Below are 23,889 nucleotides of genomic sequence, written 5' to 3' on the forward strand. Positions count from 1 at the left end.
CAGACTCTTTCCCCCAATTAATCCAAGCGTATGTGTACATTTGTACTGGATTTGTCTTTCTAGAAACAGTCCACTTCCAAATCTTTTCAAACCAGATGTGAAAAAGTAGGCTTGAACAAGGAACACTCAGTGATCTTGTCAAAGGGTATAGCCAACTTTCTAAGTATAGTAAAATCCAACTTGAATCTTTAACTTCAAAGTCCCCATGCCTTTAAACTTTGTGACATTCTAGAAATTAGTATTTCATTAAGGTTGGTTTATAGCTCTTTTTTCTCTGAAAGGACAATTGGTTTAGGAATTATAAAATGGGTTCTAAATCGGTAATATCTGTTTGGCAGTGCTTCTGAATAATACTATCTTCCTGAAATGAAAGAGGAATGCTAAATTATCACTGATACTAAGAATCTATTAAATTATTACATAATATGAGTTCTATCCCCAAATTTATTTCATTAGCACAAGAGAATCGTTACAGAGCTCTTAAACCAAAAGAACAGAAACAAAGGTGAGAAATTATTGTAATTATATTCTTAGATTTCTTAAATCGAAGAAAAATATCTTATTTTGTTTTAATAATGACTTTTTTTAATGGGTAAGAAAATGTTACTTAAACCTTCTTCTTAAGAAGTGTGTGCACTCAAACACTTCGTAAGATGAAGATTAGAGCTACTGCTTTGAAATGTTGCATGCATCTTCTCCAATAAATTGCTCAAAGTGGAGCACTTCAGTCTATTGTAGGGATAAACGGATTGATTCTTTTGGGAGGAGAAATCTTGATTCTTAATTTACATCTGAGTACATCCAATTTGTTTTTAGGTAACTGATAAGTAAAGGATGTTTGTTGACTCACTGAGGGTTAGACCAGGGCTTGGCAGGAAACATGGAAGTTACAGGAAGGTACCTGAGGCACTTACTGATGGATTTTACCATTGCTTCCCCACCCATAAGTATTTTGCTTTCTCTCCTTCCTTCCTTCCTCTCGTTCTTTCTTCTTCCCTCCCCCTTTCTCCTCTCTTCTGCCTAGGGTTCACTCATCACTGATGGTACATGAGATGACTTTAGATATTGCACACACAAACTTTTTTTATTATAATGGTCAATGTGTTTATTTACTATGCATTAGAAAACCATAAAACTAGCACATCAAAATCCAAATTTTATGGATGGTGTTACTTCGTACAGGGTTAGAGATTTAACAACAAAGGAAATAAATTTTTATCTGTCAAATGTATCAAGTAAACAATAGCATGTTGCTGTAAACAGATACAGCAAAATCTGTTTAGAGTGTATGCAGTTGTAGTGCTACATGCATGACTGAAGTTTGGGGAAGAGCATTGAACTAGGGGTCAGAAAGTTTGGACTGTCATACTGACTTGGCTACTAGCTAGCTATGGGACGTTAAGTAGGTCACTTCACCTTTGACGACCTCGGTTTCCTTGCTATAAAACTCAGATGGGAGTGGGGAGTTCATTGATGTATTGGTTGGGTCCTTTGGAAGCAGATACCAACATATAAGTGGAGGTACAAGACAATTTATTGGGAATAATACATGTGAAAAATAAAAGAGAGAAGAACACAACACAGGTCTGATACCAGCGAAGGAAGGAAGTTTCATAAAAAAAAATCTTCAGACCATGGGATAGCACAACAGGGAGCTCCCCCATGCTGCCCCTAAATGGCAAGCCATTGTCCCCCAACCTTGCTCAGCCATTGGCTGGCAGCTGTCTGGGAAGCACACACCTCTTTCTTGAGAACTGAGGCAAATCCTGAAGGCACCTGAAGCTGGAGACTGTTAGCCAACTCAAGGCCTGGAGGCAGTTTCTGTGTTAAAAGATCTGACCCTGAACCAAGCACATCAATGACTGTCTCAGTTGGCAGAAGGTGACCAGATGATCTCAAAGACCTTGCCCATCCTGGATTCTAACTGGGCTTCCCTAATCCTACTGACAATCCTTCAGCACTTTGGTTTCCATTTGGAGAACCAGACCTGATGGAAGGGAAAGAGTATGGAGTGACAGAACAGCAAGAGAGAATCATTAGGACAAGGCTGGGGAGAAAAATGGTCAGCTGGGTGCCTACTACAGATCTCAAAATTGTGCAACCACGGAAGGATGCCTACTATAGGAATAAGCAAAGTCCATTTCCTCAGAAAGAATGGAATATATAGTGTCATGTCAGTCTGGATGATGAAAACGTGAATTTGTTTGCCATACTTTCAGCAGCCACTCCTTCTCTTCCTCTAGTGACCTTCTTTCCATTTACACCGAGCCACATGTTTCCATAAGCTCCTGTTCTCTATATTAAATTTCATATGGTCAATACAGATAGGAATTGTTACTCATCTCTGATAAAATATGAGATGCATTATCTCTTCTGTGGTTACCAGATTTTTTAAGCAGATAAAAATACCCCAAAGACACATATACATATAAACACACAACAAACCATAACAATTTAGACATCATTTAGATAATCAAAAATGGTTAAGTGGAGCTAAGAAGGTGTTTCCTTTCAAGATGAGCCAGCTGAACAAAAGTTGAGGACACACACAAGGGAACAGGTTCTTGTCTGAATCTTGGAGCAACAACTATTCAGAAGCACTGCCTTCTTCTACAAATGCAAAGTCAAAAACACTCACACTGCCTGCCTAAGCTTTCTGGAACCACCTGCTCCAGAGCTCCAAACATCCCCTTTGCTACCGGGTCCTATCTATCTGGCAAAGACTTCCATGTGCTTTTACATGGACCTTTCCTGGTAGCAATCCTAAAATGAGAAGACTTGGATATTCTGTGATTGCTTCAAGTCAAGGTCAAGGTCACAGGTCAAGGTGTACATTTCAGAATGAACAAAAGGATGCAAAAACTAACTTGTTGAAATCCCTGGAAGAAACGAAAGATTTCAGAGCATTGGCCAGAGACGTGATCTGGTCAGGGCAGAAGTTGGACATGCCAATAACAAACGAGTAAGTCTCTTACAAATTCTGTATCAGTTGGTGGTATCATTTCTTTTTTAAAAAATTTTAATGGAGTATGGTTGCTCTACAATGTTATGTTAGTTTCTGCTATACAGCAAAGTGAATCAATTATACATAAACATGTATCTCCTCTTTTTTTAATTTCCTTCCAATTTAGGTCACCACAGAGCATAGAGTTCCCTGTGGTATACAGTAGGTTCTCCTTAGTGGTCTATTTTATACATGAACGTGAAAGTGTTAGTCACACAGTCACGTCTGATTCGTTGCAACCCCATGGACTGTTACCTGCCAGGCTCCTCTGTCCATGGAATTCTCCAGGCAAGAATACTGGCTCCCTTCTCCAGGGGATCTTCCTGACCTAAGGATTGAACCTGGGTTTCCCGCATTACAGGCAGATTCTTTACCATCTGAGCCACCAGAGGAGCCCCTATTTTATACATGAAAGTAGAAGTGAAAGTGTTAGTCACTCAGTCGTGCCTGATGCTTTGCGATTCCATGGACTGCAGCCCGCCAGGCTCCTCTGTCCATGGGATTTTCCAGGCAAAGATACTGGAGTGGTTTGCCATTTCCTTCTCCAGGGGATCTTCCCGACCCAGGGGTCGAACCTGGGTCTCCTACACTGCAGGCAGATTCTTTACCATCTGAGCCACCAGGGAAGCCCGATTTTATACATAGTAGTGTTTATATGTCAATCTCAATCTTTCAATTCATCCTGCCCTCCCTTCCCCTCTTGGTGTTCACATGTTTGTTCTCTATATCTATGTCTCTATTTCTGCTTTGCAAGTAAGTTCATCTGATTGTTATTTCCTCTTCCAGAACTCTTCTTATGGTGGAAATGTTTCTCTACTTTAGTACCAGAGGTAACCAGCATGTATACAATTTGTCAGTCAAGCAACGTCTCTTTCTTTCATGGCAAGGTCCTGGATCAGGATCCTTTCCACTGCATTCCCAGGCATGTTGAGTATTGTGATTTGTTTCATATATATCAATAATAGTGTGCAGAACCCTAGACTAACCTAGGTATAATGGGGGGCGGGGGGAAAGCACTAGACCAGGAGCTCGGAGGAAGGTTTGAGTCCCAAGAACTGATCTGAATAGCCTGTGACAATGAAACCTCTTTGAACCTGGTTCATCTAAAAAATGAACAAATAGACCAGATCAAGGTTCTCCAAAGTATATTTGTACATGTGACGATTTTAGGTAGTATATAGCAAACTTCTTAGACTGATTGGTTTTGCATCTATATTAAGTGTGTATTAGAAAAAGATTCACTCTCCTGTCAATTGTGTGAGGCTAAATTAGGTATTTAGGTTAAAAAACTTAGTCAACATAAGGAAAATATATGAGGTAAATAATAGTTCAGATGATCCACTTATTTGGGAAAAAACTGTAAAGGTGGTATGGTGGTTTAGTCGCTAAGTCGTGTCTGATTCTTTGCGACCCCCTGGACTGTAGCCCACCAGGCTTCTTTGTCCATGGGATTTCACAAGCAAGATTACTTGGGTGAGTTCCCATTTCCTTCTCCAGAGGATCTTCCTGACCCAGGGATTGAACCCAGGTCTTCGGCATTGCAGGCAGATTCTTTACCAACTGAGCCACCAGGGAAGCCCCCAAAGGTGGTATATTAGAGACTAAAATTTGAAAAACATGCCAAGGTGACTTCCAGCTCCTCATTTCTTCCCTCCTAAAGGGTCTGTTTGGACCAGGGAAAGCCAGGAGTTTAGGCACAGCAGCTGGGTAGACCCTGAGAATGTAAGTGGGGGAGCACAACCAGTACATCATTAGCCTTGGAATATCAAGTCACCAGGCAGACTTCAAGTCAGTCCAAGTGGGCAAAAGCCAAGAGAGGTGTTGAGTGCCCTTAGCTACAATCTAAACAGAGCTGCAGCTCTGAAGGTTCCATCAAAGCTGTCTAACAGTTCTTACACACACACACACACACACACACACACACCACACAAACTGGATCTGGGTTGAGATGGTCCAACAACAGATATTCAATACCCAGCCCCCAAAATAAAACAAACATCTCCAAGCATCTGAGGTGCCCCTGTGAGACTGAGCCATAGTAGGACTCAGTGAGTCCTGCACCAGTTAACTCAACCTTAGAAGACGCGACAGTTTCCTTGCCTAGGCTGAGACTGATCCCAGGGTTGGGGACAGTTGGGGGCCATACAGGAGCAAGCAATGCAGTGTCAGTTGCAAGTGGTAAGGGGCCATGGGAGCAGGAGATGAAGTTAGCCATTGTGCCAGGGGAGAAAGGGGAAAGGAATCTATCTGAGATTCCATCCTGCTGTGCTACCTGTTTTATGTAGACTTTCTCTTTAATCTCTCCAGTGAGAAGAGCCTTCTTACCTACTCACTTCCCCAAGCTTTTCAGAGATTGGGAAATGGCCTCTGAAAAGACACATGATTTGTCCAGAGTCTCCCAGCAAATCCATTACCAAGCTAGGTTTCCAATCCACATTGGTCAGACTCTTTACCAAGAGCACCTTGCTCTTCTCATTTTACCCATTCAAGCATCTCAGTGAGACAGAAGGACGCCTCACGAAGGTCACAAAAGAACATTTGCAAGACATACATGTATATGAATGATGTATAAACTATAAATTTATGAGGGTGAAGTAATCAGAAAGAAAAAGGCTGAAAAAAAACAAGGACAGCATCTCTATCAGTGCCCCCTGACACATTCATTTCTTATTCATTCTCTCTCTCCCTCCCTCCCCTCCTCTGCCCTCTTCTCTTTCCCTCTCTCTCTCACACACACACAGTCCTCTCCCCTGCTTTCTCATCCCCCCCTTTCTCTTGCTCTCTCTTCTCTCTTTCCTTCCCCATCTGCCCCATTCATATGATTAGTCTGCCAGGAAATAATGATGGGGATTACTAGACTGTATCTAATTTTTCTAAAATTTTACTAAGGCATAAGCATTATTCAAAAAATTGAACCCCAAAGAGGAATCCAGGGGTAACCTAAGCTCAAACAAGTGAACTCTGCAGCTTACCAGATCTTGGGATGTAGCTGAAACAGAGAGGGGCCCACTTTGTTTAAAGAGAAAACAATTTTGAATGAGACTGAGTCATGCTGTTTTGCTTGCCAGTAACAACTGTTCCCTTCTGCTCCCTTCCCCTCCCAGGCCTTCTTGTTCTGTTCTCTACTCTTTCCCTTCTTTTGTTCTTCCATTTTTAATGTTCTAAATAAAAAATTCAAATGTTCAAAGTCACGTGTTGTGATCACTGACACCTCAGCAGATGGCATGTAAACACAGAGCTCACTCGGCTGGAGCCTGGCCTTGCAGGCAAGGGAGGTGGGCTTGAGCTCCCTCCGGTCCCCAGTGCCAGGAGCCCGGTCACCTACCCTGGGTACACAAGCGCTCTGGTGGTACAGGATTGATGTTCTTCTCCAAATGGAGACAGGACGCAGCAGAGTATCAAGGGAATGAGGAACCAGGACTGGGCAGGAGTCCAAAGTCCTACTGTGGGTTTAGAAAGGCACAGGCAGTTGTCAGCTTGAAGTAGCCAACTTTGAAACTCTCATTTCCCCTGTCCAAAAACACCTCCATTATAGTCATCCCTTCCTCCCCCTGAAATTAACAAGGAAAAATCACTTCCTACTCAATGTTCTCGCAAGATACATTGAAAGAATTCTATTTTCTCCCCCAGGCCCCCCACATCATATCCTCTAAAACAGTATTTCTCAAACTATCAGTAAAGAAAGGCCAGATTTCCCCCCAAATACTCACACAATAAAAGCACAACAAAAATAAATGACTAAAAAACATAAAATAAACAAGACATATAAAATAATGCACAATTATTTAGTATTAGATTCAACAGCCATATTACCCTGGCAAATTGTTATAAAGGCTTACACTCAATTTCTTTCCTTCTATCATCTCAGACTGGTAACAAACATCAGACCAGCATCAGTCTACACATACTTGCAGAAGAAAAAAAAACCAAATGAACATTTTGGACAACGCAATTTAAAAAGAGAGAGAGATCAGTGGCTATTTTTCCCACTAACTGCACTTATGTCAACTCATAATTATTTGTATACAAATAACTCCCACTGGACTAAAGCATTGTGAGGATAGGGACTAATTTTGATATGGCTCACCATTGTACCAACAGATAGCACTTAGGTTTCAAAGTATGTTTGTTGATTGGATTAGAGAATAAAACAGGGAGTGAACAATACAAGCAACCTGTAATCAAGTGCTAATTTATGTGGTGTAATCTTTAACTCCATACATTACACCTTCTCAGGAGGATGTGTCTGCTTCTAGAAAAAGACTTGTGTCTCTCATTAGCAATCTGATAACTTGAGTCACCACAAGTATTCATTTCCCTATCAAAGCATCACCCAGATGAACAATTCAGATGGCACTAAAGGCACAGCCAGCCTTCATCCTAATTGTGAGATAGATGCTTGTCCTTGGCAGCCTTCCACCCTTCATTCTACTGCTTTTATCTTTCCTATAGGCAAGCCACCTTTCTCATTTCTCACCAATAATCTACCATCAACTCAATGAAAGTCACCCAATTTATCTTGTCTCTGCTTTCCTCTCTGTACAAAATGTGCCCTAACAATAACATTGCATAAAGGAAATCTTCGCGTAATATCTTAAAATGAGGTACTCTAAAAGTAAGCCTTGAATATATTTATTTCCAAATCCTAATTATCTACACTACCAGAAGGAAAGTGAGTTGCAGTATTACATGAATAAATCAAGGGAGACAGGATAATACCAGAGTCATTTGAATCTTTGGAAGACTGAGTTGTCTGGTTATTCTCAAATCAGGGACACTCTGTGTTTGGATGTCAGTTGTGGAACTAATGTCTTTGTAAAAGATGACCTTGGAGAATTAGTAAACATACCAATAGCTTCTGCTGCTGCTGCTGCTGCTAAATCACTTCAGTCGTGTCCGACTCTGTGTGACCCCACAGACGGTAGCCCACCAGGCTCCGCTGTCCCAGGGATTCTCCAGGCAAGAACACTGGAGTGGGTTGCCATTTCCTTCTCCAATGCATGAAAGTGAAAAGTGAAAGTGAAGTCGCTCAGTCGTGTCCAACTCTTAGCGACCCCATGGACTGCAGCCCACCAGGCTCCTCCGTCCATGGGATTCTCCAGACAAGAGTACTGGAGTGGGGTGCCATTGCCTTCTCTGTACCAATAGCTTACAAGCCCTGAATTAGGCACAGAGGTCATGGTTGGTTTTATACTGTTGGATTCAGGTGTGGGCAACAGTGCACTGGCTCATAAAGGTGTGATGTGATTGAGAAGCAATGCAACTGATGAAATATAGCAAAGCTTACAAATCTAACTTCTGGAGATGATATTCATATTTCCAACAAACCTTGCCTTTGTTGCACAGAGGCAAATAGTCAAGTGTACATATACTTAGAACATAGGAAGTGAGAAAGTCGAGTTTCAACTTGCCCTACCCGCGAGCAGGATTGCCTCCAACCATTCTTTACCTTCTTTCATCTCCTTTAATCTCTCCCTCTGCACATAATTTACTGGACCAACCAAAGGAAAGGAGACCACCATGGCAGTGAGCAAAAAACAAAAACAAGAAAATAAAATACAATTTCAACCAAACAGAATTGGTAAAATGCAAGGAGCACTAGAATTTGATATCTAGTCTAGACAAAGAAAAATCTTTGAGTATCTGATCATCACATCTAGTCATTAAAATCCCTATGAAATAATAAAATGGGCTCAACAGAAATTCCTCTTAGTACAGCAAGGGATTTGGAATCTTGCAGTCACTTAGCAATAAGATTGTGGAGTTTATACATAAACGTATTATATGGAAAGCACAGGAAGACATGCAACAATGAAGGAGGACAAGAGCCCATAAGCAGTTAGGATGTGCAAGAGCCTATGGAATAACTAGCAAAAGAGGGGCACAACTGGCCTCACTAACTGGTAGCGAATACAGAGGCAACTTTAAGATGTTTCTTCATCATTATTTACTAACTGAAATGGTGCTTGACGAGTGAAACTTCAGTAGACACCCAGAGCTCTAAATGATGAAGTGAGGGCCTTTGTAGACAAAGGAAACAAAAATACAAAGGTTTAGAAGGGCGTGATGTGGCTAGACTGTGAGAGCTTGAGGCCTATTGAAAGAAAAGGTGTGGATAAGGCCAAGAGAACTAAAGATAACAGATAATGGAAATCCCTGAAGGTCAAGTCAGGATATTCAGCTGTTAATATGTCTGTAGAAAGTAGGGAGTCATTGCAGTGATTTGGGGAAAGGAGTATTATGCTCTAATGGGTGTTTTAGGAAGATAAATTTATTTAGGAAGATAAACTGGGAAAGTAAAGAACTGGAGCACCAGCTAGGAAGCCAAGACAATGATCTAGGCCAGTGGCTCTTAAGCTCACTTGTGCTTCATTCATCTGTTGAGTTTATTAAAAAAAAAAAAAAAAAAAAACAACCAGGTGGTTGGGCCCCATACCTAGTGACCCAGTTGGCCTAAAGTGCCACTAATTGAAAGAAAGGATACAGGAAGAGGAAGAGATTTTAAGGGACTATAACAATTTTTATTCAGGGCACATTCTTTTTAAGATGCACTTGGAATAAGGAAGTTAATTTAGTGGGTAGACAGAAAAAGGGGTTCTACAGTATAAGAAAGGTTCAAATTGGAAATTCATTGATATCTCATTCAGCATGAATTCGACTTGAACATTCTAAAAGAAAACAAAATGAGTTATCCTTTTCCACAAAATTTCAAAGAAATCTATTGGAACACATTTTGTCTTTGGTAAAAATATATTATTTTAAGATATATAATGTTTAATAGCAGGTAAAGTTCAGTGAGGAAAACAGAATTCATGGTATAGAAATTGGATTTGAAGTCAGAAGCCTAGCATGCTACAGTCCATGGGGTCGCAAAGAGTCAGACACAACTGAGCAACTGAACTGAACTGACATTTAAATGCATGTATTAAATAAGAAAATGCACATTTTTTGCCCTTTTAAAAGCAGTTGTTATTGGAAGACGTACTTGGGAGAAGCACTTAAAGCCTGAAACAAATGTGAAAACAAACTAAAAAGGCTTAAAGAACTTTAAATGTTAATTTTGTCCTGAACCAAAGGTATGAGTTAAAAAGTAAAAACTTGTAAACTTACTTATCACATATTTAGATTGGTAATCAAACGCGCTTTTTCTAAAGACACAGATTTTGTGAGAATAAAAAAACTCCATCTGTATTCACATGTATTGCTATCTGGTCACTGCATTACTTCTGCTCACAGCAGGACTCAGGGGACAGGGTCGGAAATGCAGGATAAACAGGAAGCTGGGCCTGTGGTGCTGGAAGAAGCCTGAGTAGCGGTAGTTAGCATGTGTGGGGAGGCCTCATGAAACTGCTCAGACATGGCTGACTGAGAAAACTGTCTTACCCATTGGTGTTTCTGTCAGGGAGGAGTGAGGATGGAACTTTCTGGAAAAGGTCACATGATAAAGATCAACGAATAAGAAGCTCGGGAGTGGAGTCTTAGGTAGCTGGCTGTAAGAATAATTTGACAGCTAGTAGGATGCATACTTTACTTTATTACTCCCTAACCCTTGCAATCCCGTCTTTTTCCTCTTTTACTTTTTGGGTTTGAGTGTTGAAAGCCTAACTCCTTTGATTTTTACAGAAGCATTAGGCAACTAGGGATTCTAATTTCCCAACTACAGCTGATTATGGGTGACGATCCCCAAATACTGGACATGGGGGATTAGGAGGCATAAAACATCTCCTTTTAGCCTGAAGCGCTCTCCTAAAATATCTGTATCCACATATTACCCCTGTTCCTTCTTTTTTTTCCATTTTTACCTAACGGCTTTTGGGTGATAAAATCTGTGTGCAATTTGACGAAAGCTTCAGGGAGGCCAGACAGAGACTTCAGCTCTTAAAAGAACAAACAGAATGGCAAAGTCCCTCTTGTAGATCACAAAGTGAGAGAAAAAAAACTGGCCAGGAAACAAATCATTCAGCCAGAGGTGCCCATTCAATATCCATTTTCACACTCCTTACTCCCGCAATGCAGGAAACACAGATTCAACTCCTGGGTCGGGAAGATCCCCTGGAGGATGACATGGCAACCCTCTCCAGTATTCTTGCCTGGAAAATCCCATGGACAGAGGAGCCTGGCGGGCTACAGTCCATGGGGTCACAAAGAGCTGGACACGACTGAGCAACAAAGCAACTGTTAGAGATTGGTGCCGGATGGCTAAACCTGTTATAATCAATTTTTTAATAAGGTTTATGGAGGTCAGGAAATCGAAATTCCCCAAAGTATAGAGTTTGGGTGAAAAACATCAACTGAAAATCACCAAAAGGTAAAAAAAAAAAAAAAAAAAAAAAAAAAAGACCAGGAAGCACTGACTTCTAATACCACCCATCCTATCACTTTCTCCCCTTTATTGTTTTTTCCCCTGCCATTGGATCTATGGCAGTCAGACTAGTTTCCACCCCCGACCCCCACTTTGGCAGAATCTAATCTATGAGGAAATTTTTTTTTAATTGGAGGATGTTGTGTTGGTTTCTGCTGTACGTCAATGTAAATCAGCCATAAGTATACATATATTCCCTCCCTCTTGAGTCTCCCACCACCCACACCCCACCCCTCTAGGTCATCACAGAGCACCGGCTGAGCTCCCTGTAATATACAGAAACTTCCCACTGTCTATCTTACACGTGGTAGTGTATATATGTCAAAGCTGCTGCTGCTGCTGCTAAGTCGCTTCAGTCGTGTCCCACCCTGTGCGACCCCATAGATGGCAGCCCACCAGGCTCCCCCGTCCCGGGGATTCTCCAGGCAAGAACACTGGAGTGGGTTGCCATTTCCTTCTCCAATGCATGAAAGTGAAAAGTAAAAGTGAAGTCGCTCAGTCGTGTCCGGCTCTTAGTGACCCCATGGACTGTAGCCCACCAGGCCCCTCTGTCCATGGGATTTTCCAGGCAAGAGTACTGGAGTGGGGTGCCATTGCCTTCTCCAATGCATGAAAGTGAAAAGTGAAAGTGAAGTCGCTCAGTCGTGTCCAACTCTTAGCGACCCCATGGACTGCAGCCCACCAGGCTCCCCCGTCCCTGGGATTCTCCAGGCAAGAACACTGGAGTGGGTTGCCATTTCCTTCTCCAATGCATGAAAGTGAAAAGTGAAAGTGAAGTCGCTCAGTCGTGTCCAACCCTTAGCGACCCCATGGACTACAGCCCACCAGGCTCCTCCGTCCGTGGGATTTTCCAGGCAAGAGTACTGGAGTGAGGTGCCATTGTCTTCTCCGATGTCAAAGCTACTCTCTCAATTTGTCTCACCCTGTCCTTACCCTCTGTTTTCACATGTCCATTCTGTACTTTTGCATCTTTATTCCTGCCCTGAAAATAGGTTCATCAGTGTGGTCAGACCATTTCTAACTTCCATCATCCTGCCACTATGTCCCCCTCTATCACCATCATTTTATTGCCTTTCTCAGACACTCTGGCTATTGTTTGGCCTTTTGTCTGTGTTATTGCCTTTAGGTTGGTTTCAAGGATTCACAGCTTTAACTTTACCACTTTGACTGCTGTGGGTGTCTTGCAAAATGAAAATTATTACAAAAAGAGTTCCTGGAACCAGACACCTCCAGCCATGGATCTAGATCCTCAGTCCTAAAATAACTGTGATTCTCAGTTTATGCCTTTTACACCATTCTAACAGATATTCTCATGCTCACTAAATGTTTTGTCATCGCCTCTCCCCCATCCGTGTCATTGATGAGCCTATTGGGAAAATCAGGCCTCTGTTTACAATCTTCATAGACTGGACTCTCACAACAATAGAATGTACTAGAGAACAGACTTGTGGTTGCTGGCTGATAGGGGGAAGGGATGAATTGGGAGTAAGGGAACAGCAGATGCAAACTATTATATATAGAATGGATAAAAAACAAGGTCCTACCTTTTAGCATAAGGAACTATATTCACTATCTTATGCTAAACTATAATGGAAAAGAATAGGAAAAAGCATATGTGTATATATATATATGAAAGTGAAAGTGAAATCACTCAGTCGTGTCCAACTCTGCGACCCCATGGACTGTAGCCTTCCAGGCTCCTCCACCCATGGAATATTCCAGGCAAGAGTAGTGGAGTGGGGTGCCATTGCTTTCTCCAATATATATACACATACGTAGGTGAGTCACTTTGCTGTACAGAAGAAATTAACACAACACTGTAAATCAACTATACTTCAATTAAAATTTTTAAATAATCATAAAAAAATAGACTGTAGCAATTTGTGAAGGAAACAGTATCTGCATTAACAAATTGAATACAGATGGAAGGACATGACTGAGCAACTGAGCACAGGAAGGCGGTCCTTCCGTGGAAACCTAGCACATAGCTAGAACATGAACCTCAACTTGAAATTTCTGTAACTGTCTTTCATCTTTTATTTTCCCCTTTATCATCCAGATGGTTGAAGGTCATTTCTGTTGCATTAGGGTCTGCTTAGAGTTTTAGACAGACATAGTCCCATCTCATGGTCTCTATGTATGGATGAATAAGATGTCTTAAAATAATGACAAAGGTCGAGAAAGTGAACCAGGAGCCAGCCAGCTCCTCCCCTGAATCAGAACATTCCTCCTAACTCCCCCTATCATACCAGAATACTCCTTGCCACCATCATTTTTTTCCCCTGTTTTATATACCCTGCATGGTTTGTTTTCGTTTTGTTTCAGTGTATTTACATGGCTTTCAGGGATACACAGACTCATTATAAACACCATGAGGGGTTATGACCAGCTCAACAACTAAAATCTAGCTACATATTCTAGGAAAATGCAGTGTCTTAAATCCAGATAGCAGAGAAGACCAGTAGCCTGGCACCTCTTACTTTTTAGCCAGAATCCATCTTTTATTAACACACTATCGGTTCCTACCACTCCTCTTTCTTTTTTCCTGCCTCCTTAATGTATGTTTGCTGGTCACTTTTGTTGCATTAGTTATTTCACTGAAGCTGTGGGTAGCCTTAAGCCCCAGTTCTCAACTATGGTTTTACATGATAATAGACTCTAGAAACTTTTTCTAGAAATAAGCAATAGGATAGATATTGGAGGTGGACCAGGAACCAGCAAAATCTCCCTTCTTAGCCATCTCCTCTCTCCTAACTTCCATCTTTCTTCCACTTTTTTTCTTTACCATCCATGTTTGTTGATCATTTATTTTGTGTTAATGTCTTTTGAGAGGTTTTAAGAGAGTCAGTCTCAACTTTCCCACCTTGAAGAAGGGGATTCACCAGCCTAAGGAGGAGATCTAACCAGAGGTAATGAATGGGTGAAACGCTTTAAAATAATGGGATAATCTCTTGAATCCAAATGTTATTATAATCTTTCCATTTCTGTGTCTTTGGTTACTATTTGCTTTGCCAATAATCAAGAAAGATGTGTTAAATCTCCAGTTTGATTTTTAAAACTAAATTTAGTACTATTGGTTTCAGTCATGTCTGACTCTTTGCGACCCCATGGACTATACAGTCCATGGAATTCTCCAGGCCAGAATACTGGAGTGGGTAGCCTTTCCCTTCTCCAGGGGATCTTTCCCAACCCGGGAATCGAACCCAGGTCTCCCACATTGCAGGCAGATTCTTTAGCAACTGAGCTACAGAGGAAGCCCAAGAATACTGGAGTGGGTAGCCTATCCCTTCTCCAGTGGATCTTCCTGACTTAGGGTCTCCTGCATTGCAGGTGGATTCTTTACCAACTGATCTATCAGGCAGACCTCGGTTTTAAATATAATAATAATAATAATAATAATGGGATAGGAGAATTAGGAGCAGGAGAGCTAGCCCCTGCCCCTCAGTCCGTACTTCTCTCCTAACATCCATCTTCGTACACTTACCCCCACTCTGGATGTTGTATCATCACCTCTGCTGTGTGTCTTTACATTGGTTTGGGGGGATCCTCAGCCTGCCTTTAGCGTTACAAGTGTCATAACCATAAAAATCCAAAGATTATTATGGGATGCTGCAATGCCTTCAAATAGGAGGAGGAGAAAGACCAGAATCCAACCAAATCTGCCCTTTAAACAGACCCTCTCTCTGAATTGCCATCAGCCTTTTCTCTCTTTCCTCCTTTCCCCTCCCATGTGTTAGATGTCAGCTCTGTTGCATTAGTGTATGTCTGAAGAGGCTATAGAAAGAATCAAGCTTTAATTTTTACAATCCTGTGGACTGTCAGTGGCATTTGAATCATGTAATTTAACAATAGTTGATACCAAAAGAAAATTCTTTAAAAAAAAAAAAAGTGTTAGAAATAGAAGGACGAGCAACTCCTGCCTTTAGCCAGAACAGCTTTCTTTATATCCCCTTCTCTACCATTTGCCTGATTTCTCTTTTTCCCTTTTATGTCCTTGATAATTGTTGGTTAGCTCTGCTGCAGTCGTGTTTTTTTCAGAGGGATTAGGGAAAATCCAGCCTTGATTATCTCAACCTTGAGAACTGTGACTCACTGCATCTAAATGCTGGGCACCGGGGCAACATTCAAGCTGTAGAATCTGATAAGAGATCGCAAACAAACGGTACACAAATAGGACAGAGGCAGAGTTAGGACCAGGAGCCAGCCTACTTTTGCCCTTTAGCAGCAAGATCTCTCCTTTCATCTTCCTAAATTCTATTACCTCCTTTTTTTGTTTGTTTTTATATTATTTTGTTTTGTTTTTGGCCGCACTGTGCGGCTTGCGGGATCTTAGTTCCTCAACCAGGGATAAACCCCATGCCCCCTTGCAGTGGAAACACAGAGTATTAACCACTGGACCACCAGGGGAAGTCCCTCTCCTTTTTCTACCGCACTTCTCTCTCCATTTTGTCCATGGGGCTGTGTTAGGCTTTCTGCCCATGTGGATGGGTTTAAGCCCTCAGGGCAGTTGGCAAGAGCTAATGTTGTGGAGGTCTTGCCAGACGAACAAGCCATTTGAGGTGACCTTCCCCTGGGTTGATTTGTGCTGCTAAGGATGCATTCCAGGCTATTCCAGTCTGAGAAGTGCCAGAACGTAACCCCAGCTATGTGTGTCATAAAACATGGGCTGACTGAGAAACTTCTAGGTCCTCAGTGATATGGTTGCTGTGAGGTAGAAACATGAGTGCAGAGTGTTCTTATGGAGATACTTCCAAATTACCGTATGTTTAACAGGGAGGAAGACAGCCAAGCGGGAATATATGGCGCCTGTGTGGCAGAGCCAAAGCCTTATAGAAGTAAGTGGAGGTGATTGGTGTAAATTTGAATTGGACCCCTCCTTTCAGTGTCTCTGCTGAGAAAAAGATAGTGAGGTAAAATGTTTCTGGGGGGGTGCTGTGGTGAGTAACAAGACTGAAGTGCTGGCTCTTATGCCTTAAGGCAGATGTGAGATTTCTGGGATCCTTTCTCTCGCCCTCCCTGTTGTTAATCCTGTGTTGCCATTTTAACATGCTATAGTATGAAGGAAATGGGAGTGTGAGGCTTATCCAAAGTATAAATGGTACAGGAAATACTATTTCCTAGGGCACACTATGACCATTGACCCTGGGGACCAAGATGGTGGCAGAAGCTTTCTTAACTCTTTTCTTTCAAAGAAAGGGGCTCCCTCTTTCAGGCCAACACCAGAGAGCCCCCACCAGCAGACAGATGGACAGTTGCTCAATGCTCTTGTGTAATACTTTTTAACTTGCAAATATGGTTTGGTACAGCAAATGACTTAAAGCCATTTGTTGAAGTTTTGTCCTCGGCTTTCTATTTGTATGTATGTTTAGGGGGTGAGAGTTGGGAGTTGGATAATAGTTAGGCTTAAGCCGCATCTGGAGCCTCTTCGTGCCTTTACACACAAGCAAGCCTTTCTGCTGATTGTTGTGCAAAGGGGAACACATGGGAGAAATCATTGAGTCTTTGTTTATTTCAGGAAGGAGACCTTTGGGAGAAAACTCATCCTAACAAGTTAATATTCATTTTAAAAACATCTTGTGATCATTGGAAAGGAGGAATAGTTCTCAGTGATGCAAACTCTTTGGCTCATATCCCACATATGAAAGGAAGAGGAGTGGGGTGAGGAGTAATAACTGAAAACGCTGCTTCACTAAAATATTTTCAACAACTGCCTTGTTGCCCATATTAAAGAAACATAGAATTAAAAGAAGCAGGCATCAGAATGGTAACTAGAGAGGCATACAAGAGCGGGGCTTCTGGGTATTGGTTACATTCATGCGTTCAGTTTGTGAAAATTCATCAGCCTATACCTAAAGATGTGTGCACTTCTCTATATGATTATTATACTTCAATGAAAACTTAGAATGCAAAAAAAGAAAACTTTTGAGAACTAGTAGGGATTTAAGTAATATAGTGTATGCATTTATAAACCCACTGAGTGGTATATTTAAGATTTGTGCATTTTATTGGATGTAAATTTTATCAAAAGAGAGAAAGAAATGGGGGTTTCCCTGGTAGTTCAGTGGTTAAGACTTTGCCTTCCAATACAGGGGATGTGGGTTCAATCCTGATTGGGGAACTAAGATTTCACATGCATTGGGCCCAAAAAAACAAAATGTAAAAAATGAAAGCAATATTGTAATAAATTCAATAAAGACTTTAAAAAGAAAGCCTTTAAAAAAAAGAAGCAGCAGCAGAAGAAGGAAGGAAAGGAAGGATGAAAACTTCAAGCACTGAACTCTGGTTAATGACCTACATGCTGAAGTCTTTGGTATGAAGTATTCTAACATTTGCAACTTTCTTTGGAAAAGCATCCCAAAAATGAAATGGATTGATGGATGGATAGAAAAATGTTAATTGTAAAATCTGAAGTGACTACTTCATTGTCACTGCATAATTCTTTCAACTTTATTTTTGAAACAATTTTATATGTAAATATTGGGGAGGAGAATCTAAAGGAAGGGGAAAGAATTCTTTAAATTTATTTATGAGTATAAATATTGGCTCCAACCCACTGAGGACCTAAGGGCATCAAAAGCAACTAGCAAGAGCCAATTATCCAGCAGAAATAGCAGGAACTCCTGGGAGAGGTATCTCAGAAAATAGCAATGCCCAGTGGAACTGGTGATACCCAGGTGAAGATGGCATGATATGAACATGAAGAGATTCCTTCAGGAGGCTTAGGTGGCTGAGACAACAGACAGAAACCAGAACAAAAGAAGAAGAAAATGGTGGATGCTAATAAGTAGCTGTCAAAACTCATTCATGGACTCATGTGAGACATACCCTGGGGTTTGTACCATCACATACAACCAAGCTGTCAGTTTCACTCTTTGGCATTTTTGTAAATTACAAATGTTGAAATCACTCATCATTCAAATCTGAAAAGCAATCTGCTGTATTTGGCATGTTAGCTAGTGCCCACTTTTTGAACAGTTTCCAGTTACATGAATCATTGTATTTGTATTCATTGAAGAAAGATTTAAAAATATATAGGTAAATGAAAGAAATAAAAACATTCACTTAAAATTGACTCTGATGTATGTCCTTTCAGTCACTACACTAAATAAAAACATGGGCACTAAAATGGAAGGATGTATATTTTCTCCATCATGACTGTAGTTTCAGAGTGCCCTAAGAATTAGTCTGTATCAGGAGTTGTTTGTTTGTTGTGATTTTGGTTTTTGTTGAGATGTAATTGACATGTAACCATCTGTCCAGAGTTTTTTTGATTGCTAAAGAAGGATCTTGGGAAAGGAACTTTCATTTCTTCCTTAGCATTGTAACAGATACAATGAGTAAGAATGCATGACCTCTCACAATCACAATTCTCTCTCAATCTCTTTCTAGGGTTTTACCGATATTTTGCTAGAAAGAGTCATGCATGGGGGAGCCAACATTACAGGATTCCAGATTGTCAACAATGAAAACCCTATGGTTCAGCAGTTCATTCAGCGCTGGGTGAGGCTGGATGAAAGGGAATTTCCTGAAGCCAAGAATGCACCACTAAAGGTAATGTTCCACAGCATGTAGAAACCTTAGGCCAGCTTTCCAGAGCATCTTAGTATGGCCTTTATATATTTATGGCCATCCGGTGATCAAGTGGTTGTCCCTCAGAAGTGTTTCAAGGATGCTAAAACACAACTGCAGGTGATGCTCCTGCATTTGAAAACTAAATTCGCAAATAAAGAAGCTATTAGAAGGAGGTCTTTTAAACCCAGTGTTTGGAAATGGTAACTTAATTTTTTAATGAATTTTATTTTTAATATGCTTATAACTTACAATTTTACAAGAACCTAAATTGGACAAAGGGTGGGGGCAGTGGGAATAGGTAAGGAAAATTGATAGTCTGAAATGGAAAATTAGATTTTACATTATTGATGTGATTGCTTTGTGTTAATAAGTTTCATGAATCTCAGAACACCCAAGTGAATTAGGTTCTAATACAGAATATGTGTTGCCTATGCATATATTGAATGGAAATGTTTTCCTGCCTACAAAAGTGTCTTTAAATAATTAGATTACCTAAGTTGCTCGTTTTCATGAAATCAAGATAAGAACATTAAAAGCAGAAAGTTATGCTTAAAGTGCACATTTTTCATTCGTGTTCCCCTATGGCTAGAAATCCTATTATTTTAAAATCAGGAATTAAAACAGATAAATGGGGGGAAGTTATTCATGTTACACAAAGGATCTTTCCAATGAATTTTAAGTAACCCATTCCCTTAGTGCATTGATTTAAGTATGAAACAGACTTTAAATTCTTCCTTCCTGATACAGTGAACGCATGTATGTACCATGACTATGGGATCCTTGTGATCTAGATGAGGAATCAAAGTAGAGCCAAGGTTCAAGGCCCTTCCCTAAAAAAGGAAAGGGGAGGGGACATATCCTTTCTTATGGTTTGGAGATGCTCATCCTCATATCTTTCCTCCTGGGAAGAATACAATAAAGAGGAACAATAGGCACATAGACAGAAAAGAGATACATTCTGAATCACCCATGCAGGACCACCCTGTATAGGTCACATCAACATAATACAAGTGCGACCTTACCTTGTGTAATTGATATATTCTAGAAAAGTTGTAAGTTATAAGTTAAACACCTTTTTAAAAAAATAATTTAAGCCATGCAGTAGTTAAGTGGTCCTCTGTGATTGTAGCGATTACTTCATACATGCCAGATTTTTCCAGTGGCCTCATATGTTTCAATAACTATGGCCACAATTCCTATGATGAATCGTTTGTAGTCAAATCTCTTTTTTAAGATGATGATTTTATTTTTTTATTGAGGTACGACTGACATGTGACATTGTATTAGGTTTAAGTACACAACATAATGATTTGATATATGTGTATATTTGATATGTGTGTATATTGCAGAATGATCGCCACAATGAGTTAACATTACCACCACAGTTACAGTTTTTTCTCATGATGAGAACTTTTAAAAAATCTATTCCCTTCGCAACTTTCAAAAATATTTACAAGGCAATATTATTAACTATAGTCACCATGATATATGTTACAGTCCCAGAACTTATCAACCTTATAACTGGAAGTTTATACCTTTTGACCACCTTCATTTATTTCTCCCCGTTCCCCAGCCCTCACCTGTGTTCTCTGTTTCTAATGAGTTCATTTTTGGGGAGGATCCACATATAAGTGAGATCATATAGTATTTGTCTTTCTCTATCTGACATATTTCACTTAGCATAATGCCATCTGCCTATCAAACATTGTAGGATTTCTTTCTTTTGATGGATTACTGAGTATGCTGCATTGTGTTCTGTGCGTGCATGTATATTTTTACTGAAATATAGTTGACGTATGAGTATATATGTGTATGGTATGTATCACTTTCTTTCCTTGTCCATTCACCATTTGATGATTTGAGGGACACAGGTTTGTTCCGTGTGCTCACTATTGTAAATACTGCTGCAGTGAACATGGGGGATATGATATTTCTTTGAGACAGTGATTTTATTTCCTTCAGATATATGCCCAAGAGTGGAATTGCTAGTCATATGGCAGTTCTATTTTGAATTTTTTGAGGACCCTCCATATTGTTTTCCACAGTGACTAAGCCAATTTACACTCCTGGCAGCAGTGCATGAGGGTTCCCTTTTCTTCACATCCTCACCAGTGCTTACTGTTGTCTTTTTGACAACAGCCATTTTCATAGGTGTGAGGTAATACCTCCCTATGGTTTGATTTGCACTTCTTTAATGAGTCAAGTCTTTTTATGGGCTAAATCTGCCCATACATCTGGGTGAGCTTATACAAACATATTTTCATATAACTGCCAATCCACTGTTTTGCCATCCTTAGATTTATCAGGCAATAGGTAGAAGGAAACAATTCGTTTAGTAAATATTTTAGGGGTATCTACAATGTGTCAGACACTATGTTAGGCACCAAAAAAAAATGGACAAGAGTAAAAGTCTAAAAAGGGTACTAAAGAGTCATTTATGCCTGTTTAGAAGCTGTAGAAGTTGTACAAAAGGGAAAGAAGACAATCTCAGCTCTGGATTATCCGTTGGTAACTCATAATATGCATGATGCAAAATTCTCAGAATTTACTGAGAAGAACTGTTCAGGCTTATAAGCAAACCCTTCAAATAACTTAGGAAAATGGAATATTTCAATAGATGGTTACAACTTTCAGATTACTTTGACTTGCAGTACCCATTATGGAACCTTGCTCTATATCAGTCAGACAAAAAGTCTGCTTTAGAAAATGATGGACAATATTTTTGATTAGGAAACAAAATTGTGTAGAAATTAAAAATTCTGATGCTTAATTTAGTCTATATTTTATGAACATTTCTTTTGGGGGCTTTTTTTTAGATACTCACACATTAGTAAGTAGAAGCTAAAAAAGTAGAAAATTAAATAGCTATTTTGGCATGGTTGGCAGAGGACTATAGAAAGATTGCTGACAATTTATGCAGTCAGCTGGAAAAAAAAAATCACTGCCATGTTGGCTGTATGTAGTTTGCAGATTGTTTTTTTCATGAAAGAACATATGTCCCTTGTTACTGTCATAATTGATATAAGAAAAGTAACTTGAGAAAAGTCAGAAAAGTAAGTTGATAGTTCTAAAGACGACAATGTATTCATTCACACTTGTATAGGGACATACTATAGAGAGAGACAATTCCCTCTAGGGCATTTTTAGTTTCATTTTTTAAAAAAATCAAGAGTTCTATATTCTACCAGTATTTGTCACCCCTGCAAAACAGGGGCCAGCTTATTTTAATCATACTTTGTTGATTCAGTTAATGAAAAGGCATCCACCATGTCAACTGCAGATAATCAAATCCCTTGTGTTAAATGACTGGCCTCATCCTTAGTAGAGCATATCAGTACAGTTTATCCAAGGAATAGACAGTAACTGTTCTTGAAACTGTTCTTGCCTGGAAAAGGTAGCATCATGAAGCATTGCCTATGAATTGTCAACATTATCAGATTTAAAACTCTAACAATTGCAATTTTATACCATCGAAAACCAGCTTTAGATTTCGCTACCCTCCCCCCTCACCGCCTCCCCCAGGAAACAAAAACTGATTTATTGCTGGCCAGAAGTCCCAGTTCACCAGAAACATGGTCCAGACAGAAATGATTAATGTTTCCCTCCAAATTAATTTCAAGCTGTCTAACTTAGCTATTTCCATTTTCCCCTAAGTAAACACCAGATCTGAATTTTCTATTAGAAACAGCAATAACCCAACCTTGCTTTAGGATATGCTATTTCCTCTCCAATCTACATATGCCATCCTTTAACTTCCCACATATTTCACTGTCTATAAAGGACCTGGCCTTTGTAGTAGTCACTCACTCGATACAAAACACAGCATTGAGAACAAGAGCGCGATTCCCTTGAGCCATTTGATCTTAATAATCTTAACCTGTGTGCACATGAGGTAAGCTGCATCATTCTAGAATGGATCAAAGTCAGGCTTGCCCAGAGAGATCCATTGATTCAAATAATTAAGAGGGTGAGTTCATAGAACAAGAGTTGGAAATGAATGAAAATAAGGAATAAGGCAAGTTTGGAGAGCCTCATTTGTCATGATATCTTGTTTTCCATACGTCCATTTCAGTATACATCTGCACTGACGCACGATGCAATACTGGTCATAGCAGAAGCTTTCCGCTACCTGAGGAGGCAGCGAGTGGACGTGTCCCGGAGAGGCAGTGCTGGAGACTGCTTAGCAAACCCTGCTGTGCCCTGGAGTCAAGGAATTGATATTGAGAGAGCTCTGAAAATGGTAATGCCCACAATGGGTAATTGGGGTGGGAGTACCTTAAGTGAAAGTGAAAGTCGTTGAGTTGTGTCCAACTCTCTGCGACCCTATGGACTATAGCCCACCAGGCTCCTCTTCCTTGGAATTCTCCAGGCCAGACTACTGGAGTGGGTTGCCAGTCCATTCTCCAGGGGATCTTCCCAACCCAGGGGTTGAACCCATGTCTCCTGCATTGCAGGTGGATTCTTTACCATCTGGGCCACCAGGGAAGCTGGGGGTACCTTGTAAAGACCCAAAAGGCCATCAATCCTGAGAAAAGACACCCTAAAAGGAAGAGGATCAGAGTCTATAGACTGTTCAAAGTGTACAGAAAGATAAGCATCTATATGTATTCATCAAAATCTAGGCATCTAAAACTAGAAGGTTCTTCCTTGAAGCTTAAGAAATGCTATCAGTAAATTTAAGGCAAATGAATATTTCACTCTTACTATGGTGTGGAGAGTAAATCAAGCTCAATATCCTTGAAAGTTGCAGATTAAACATGAAAATGGCTTTCCAAAAATTCAGACTTTCCAGAAAATGACATTACTTAGGGGGACTGGGGTATTCTCTAGGAAGCTCGTATCTTCAAGGTAGACCTTACTGGCATCCTGACTTATCAGCCAATTATTATCCTGGATGGACTGTGGAATAGAGCCAGTGTGATAGTGTTTCTGTTGTCAAAAAGAACCTGTA

At 40.3% G+C, this 23,889-nt stretch overlaps 1 protein-coding gene and 1 long non-coding RNA gene across 8 annotated transcripts in view; one reads left to right on the forward strand and one right to left on the reverse strand.

The window, feature by feature from the left end:
- GRIA3 (glutamate ionotropic receptor AMPA type subunit 3) overlaps nucleotides 1-23,889 on the forward strand; it is a 309,119-nt gene that overhangs the window by 186,787 nt on the left and 98,443 nt on the right. For all 6 annotated transcript variants that reach the window (XM_006064985.4, XM_006064986.4, XM_025277145.3 and 3 more), the window contains 2 exons: nucleotides 18,756-18,917; nucleotides 23,011-23,178. In XM_006064985.4, the coding sequence (XP_006065047.1) occupies nucleotides 18,756-18,917; nucleotides 23,011-23,178 (330 nt within the window). The remainder of the gene's footprint in view (nucleotides 1-18,755; nucleotides 18,918-23,010; nucleotides 23,179-23,889) is intronic.
- LOC123331754 overlaps nucleotides 1-23,889 on the reverse strand; it is a 210,135-nt gene that overhangs the window by 7,224 nt on the left and 179,022 nt on the right. The window lies entirely within an intron of this gene.

The sequence above is a fragment of the Bubalus bubalis genome, chromosome X (genome assembly GCF_019923935.1).
Source record: "Bubalus bubalis isolate 160015118507 breed Murrah chromosome X, NDDB_SH_1, whole genome shotgun sequence".
Taxonomy (NCBI): domain Eukaryota; kingdom Metazoa; phylum Chordata; class Mammalia; order Artiodactyla; family Bovidae; genus Bubalus; species Bubalus bubalis.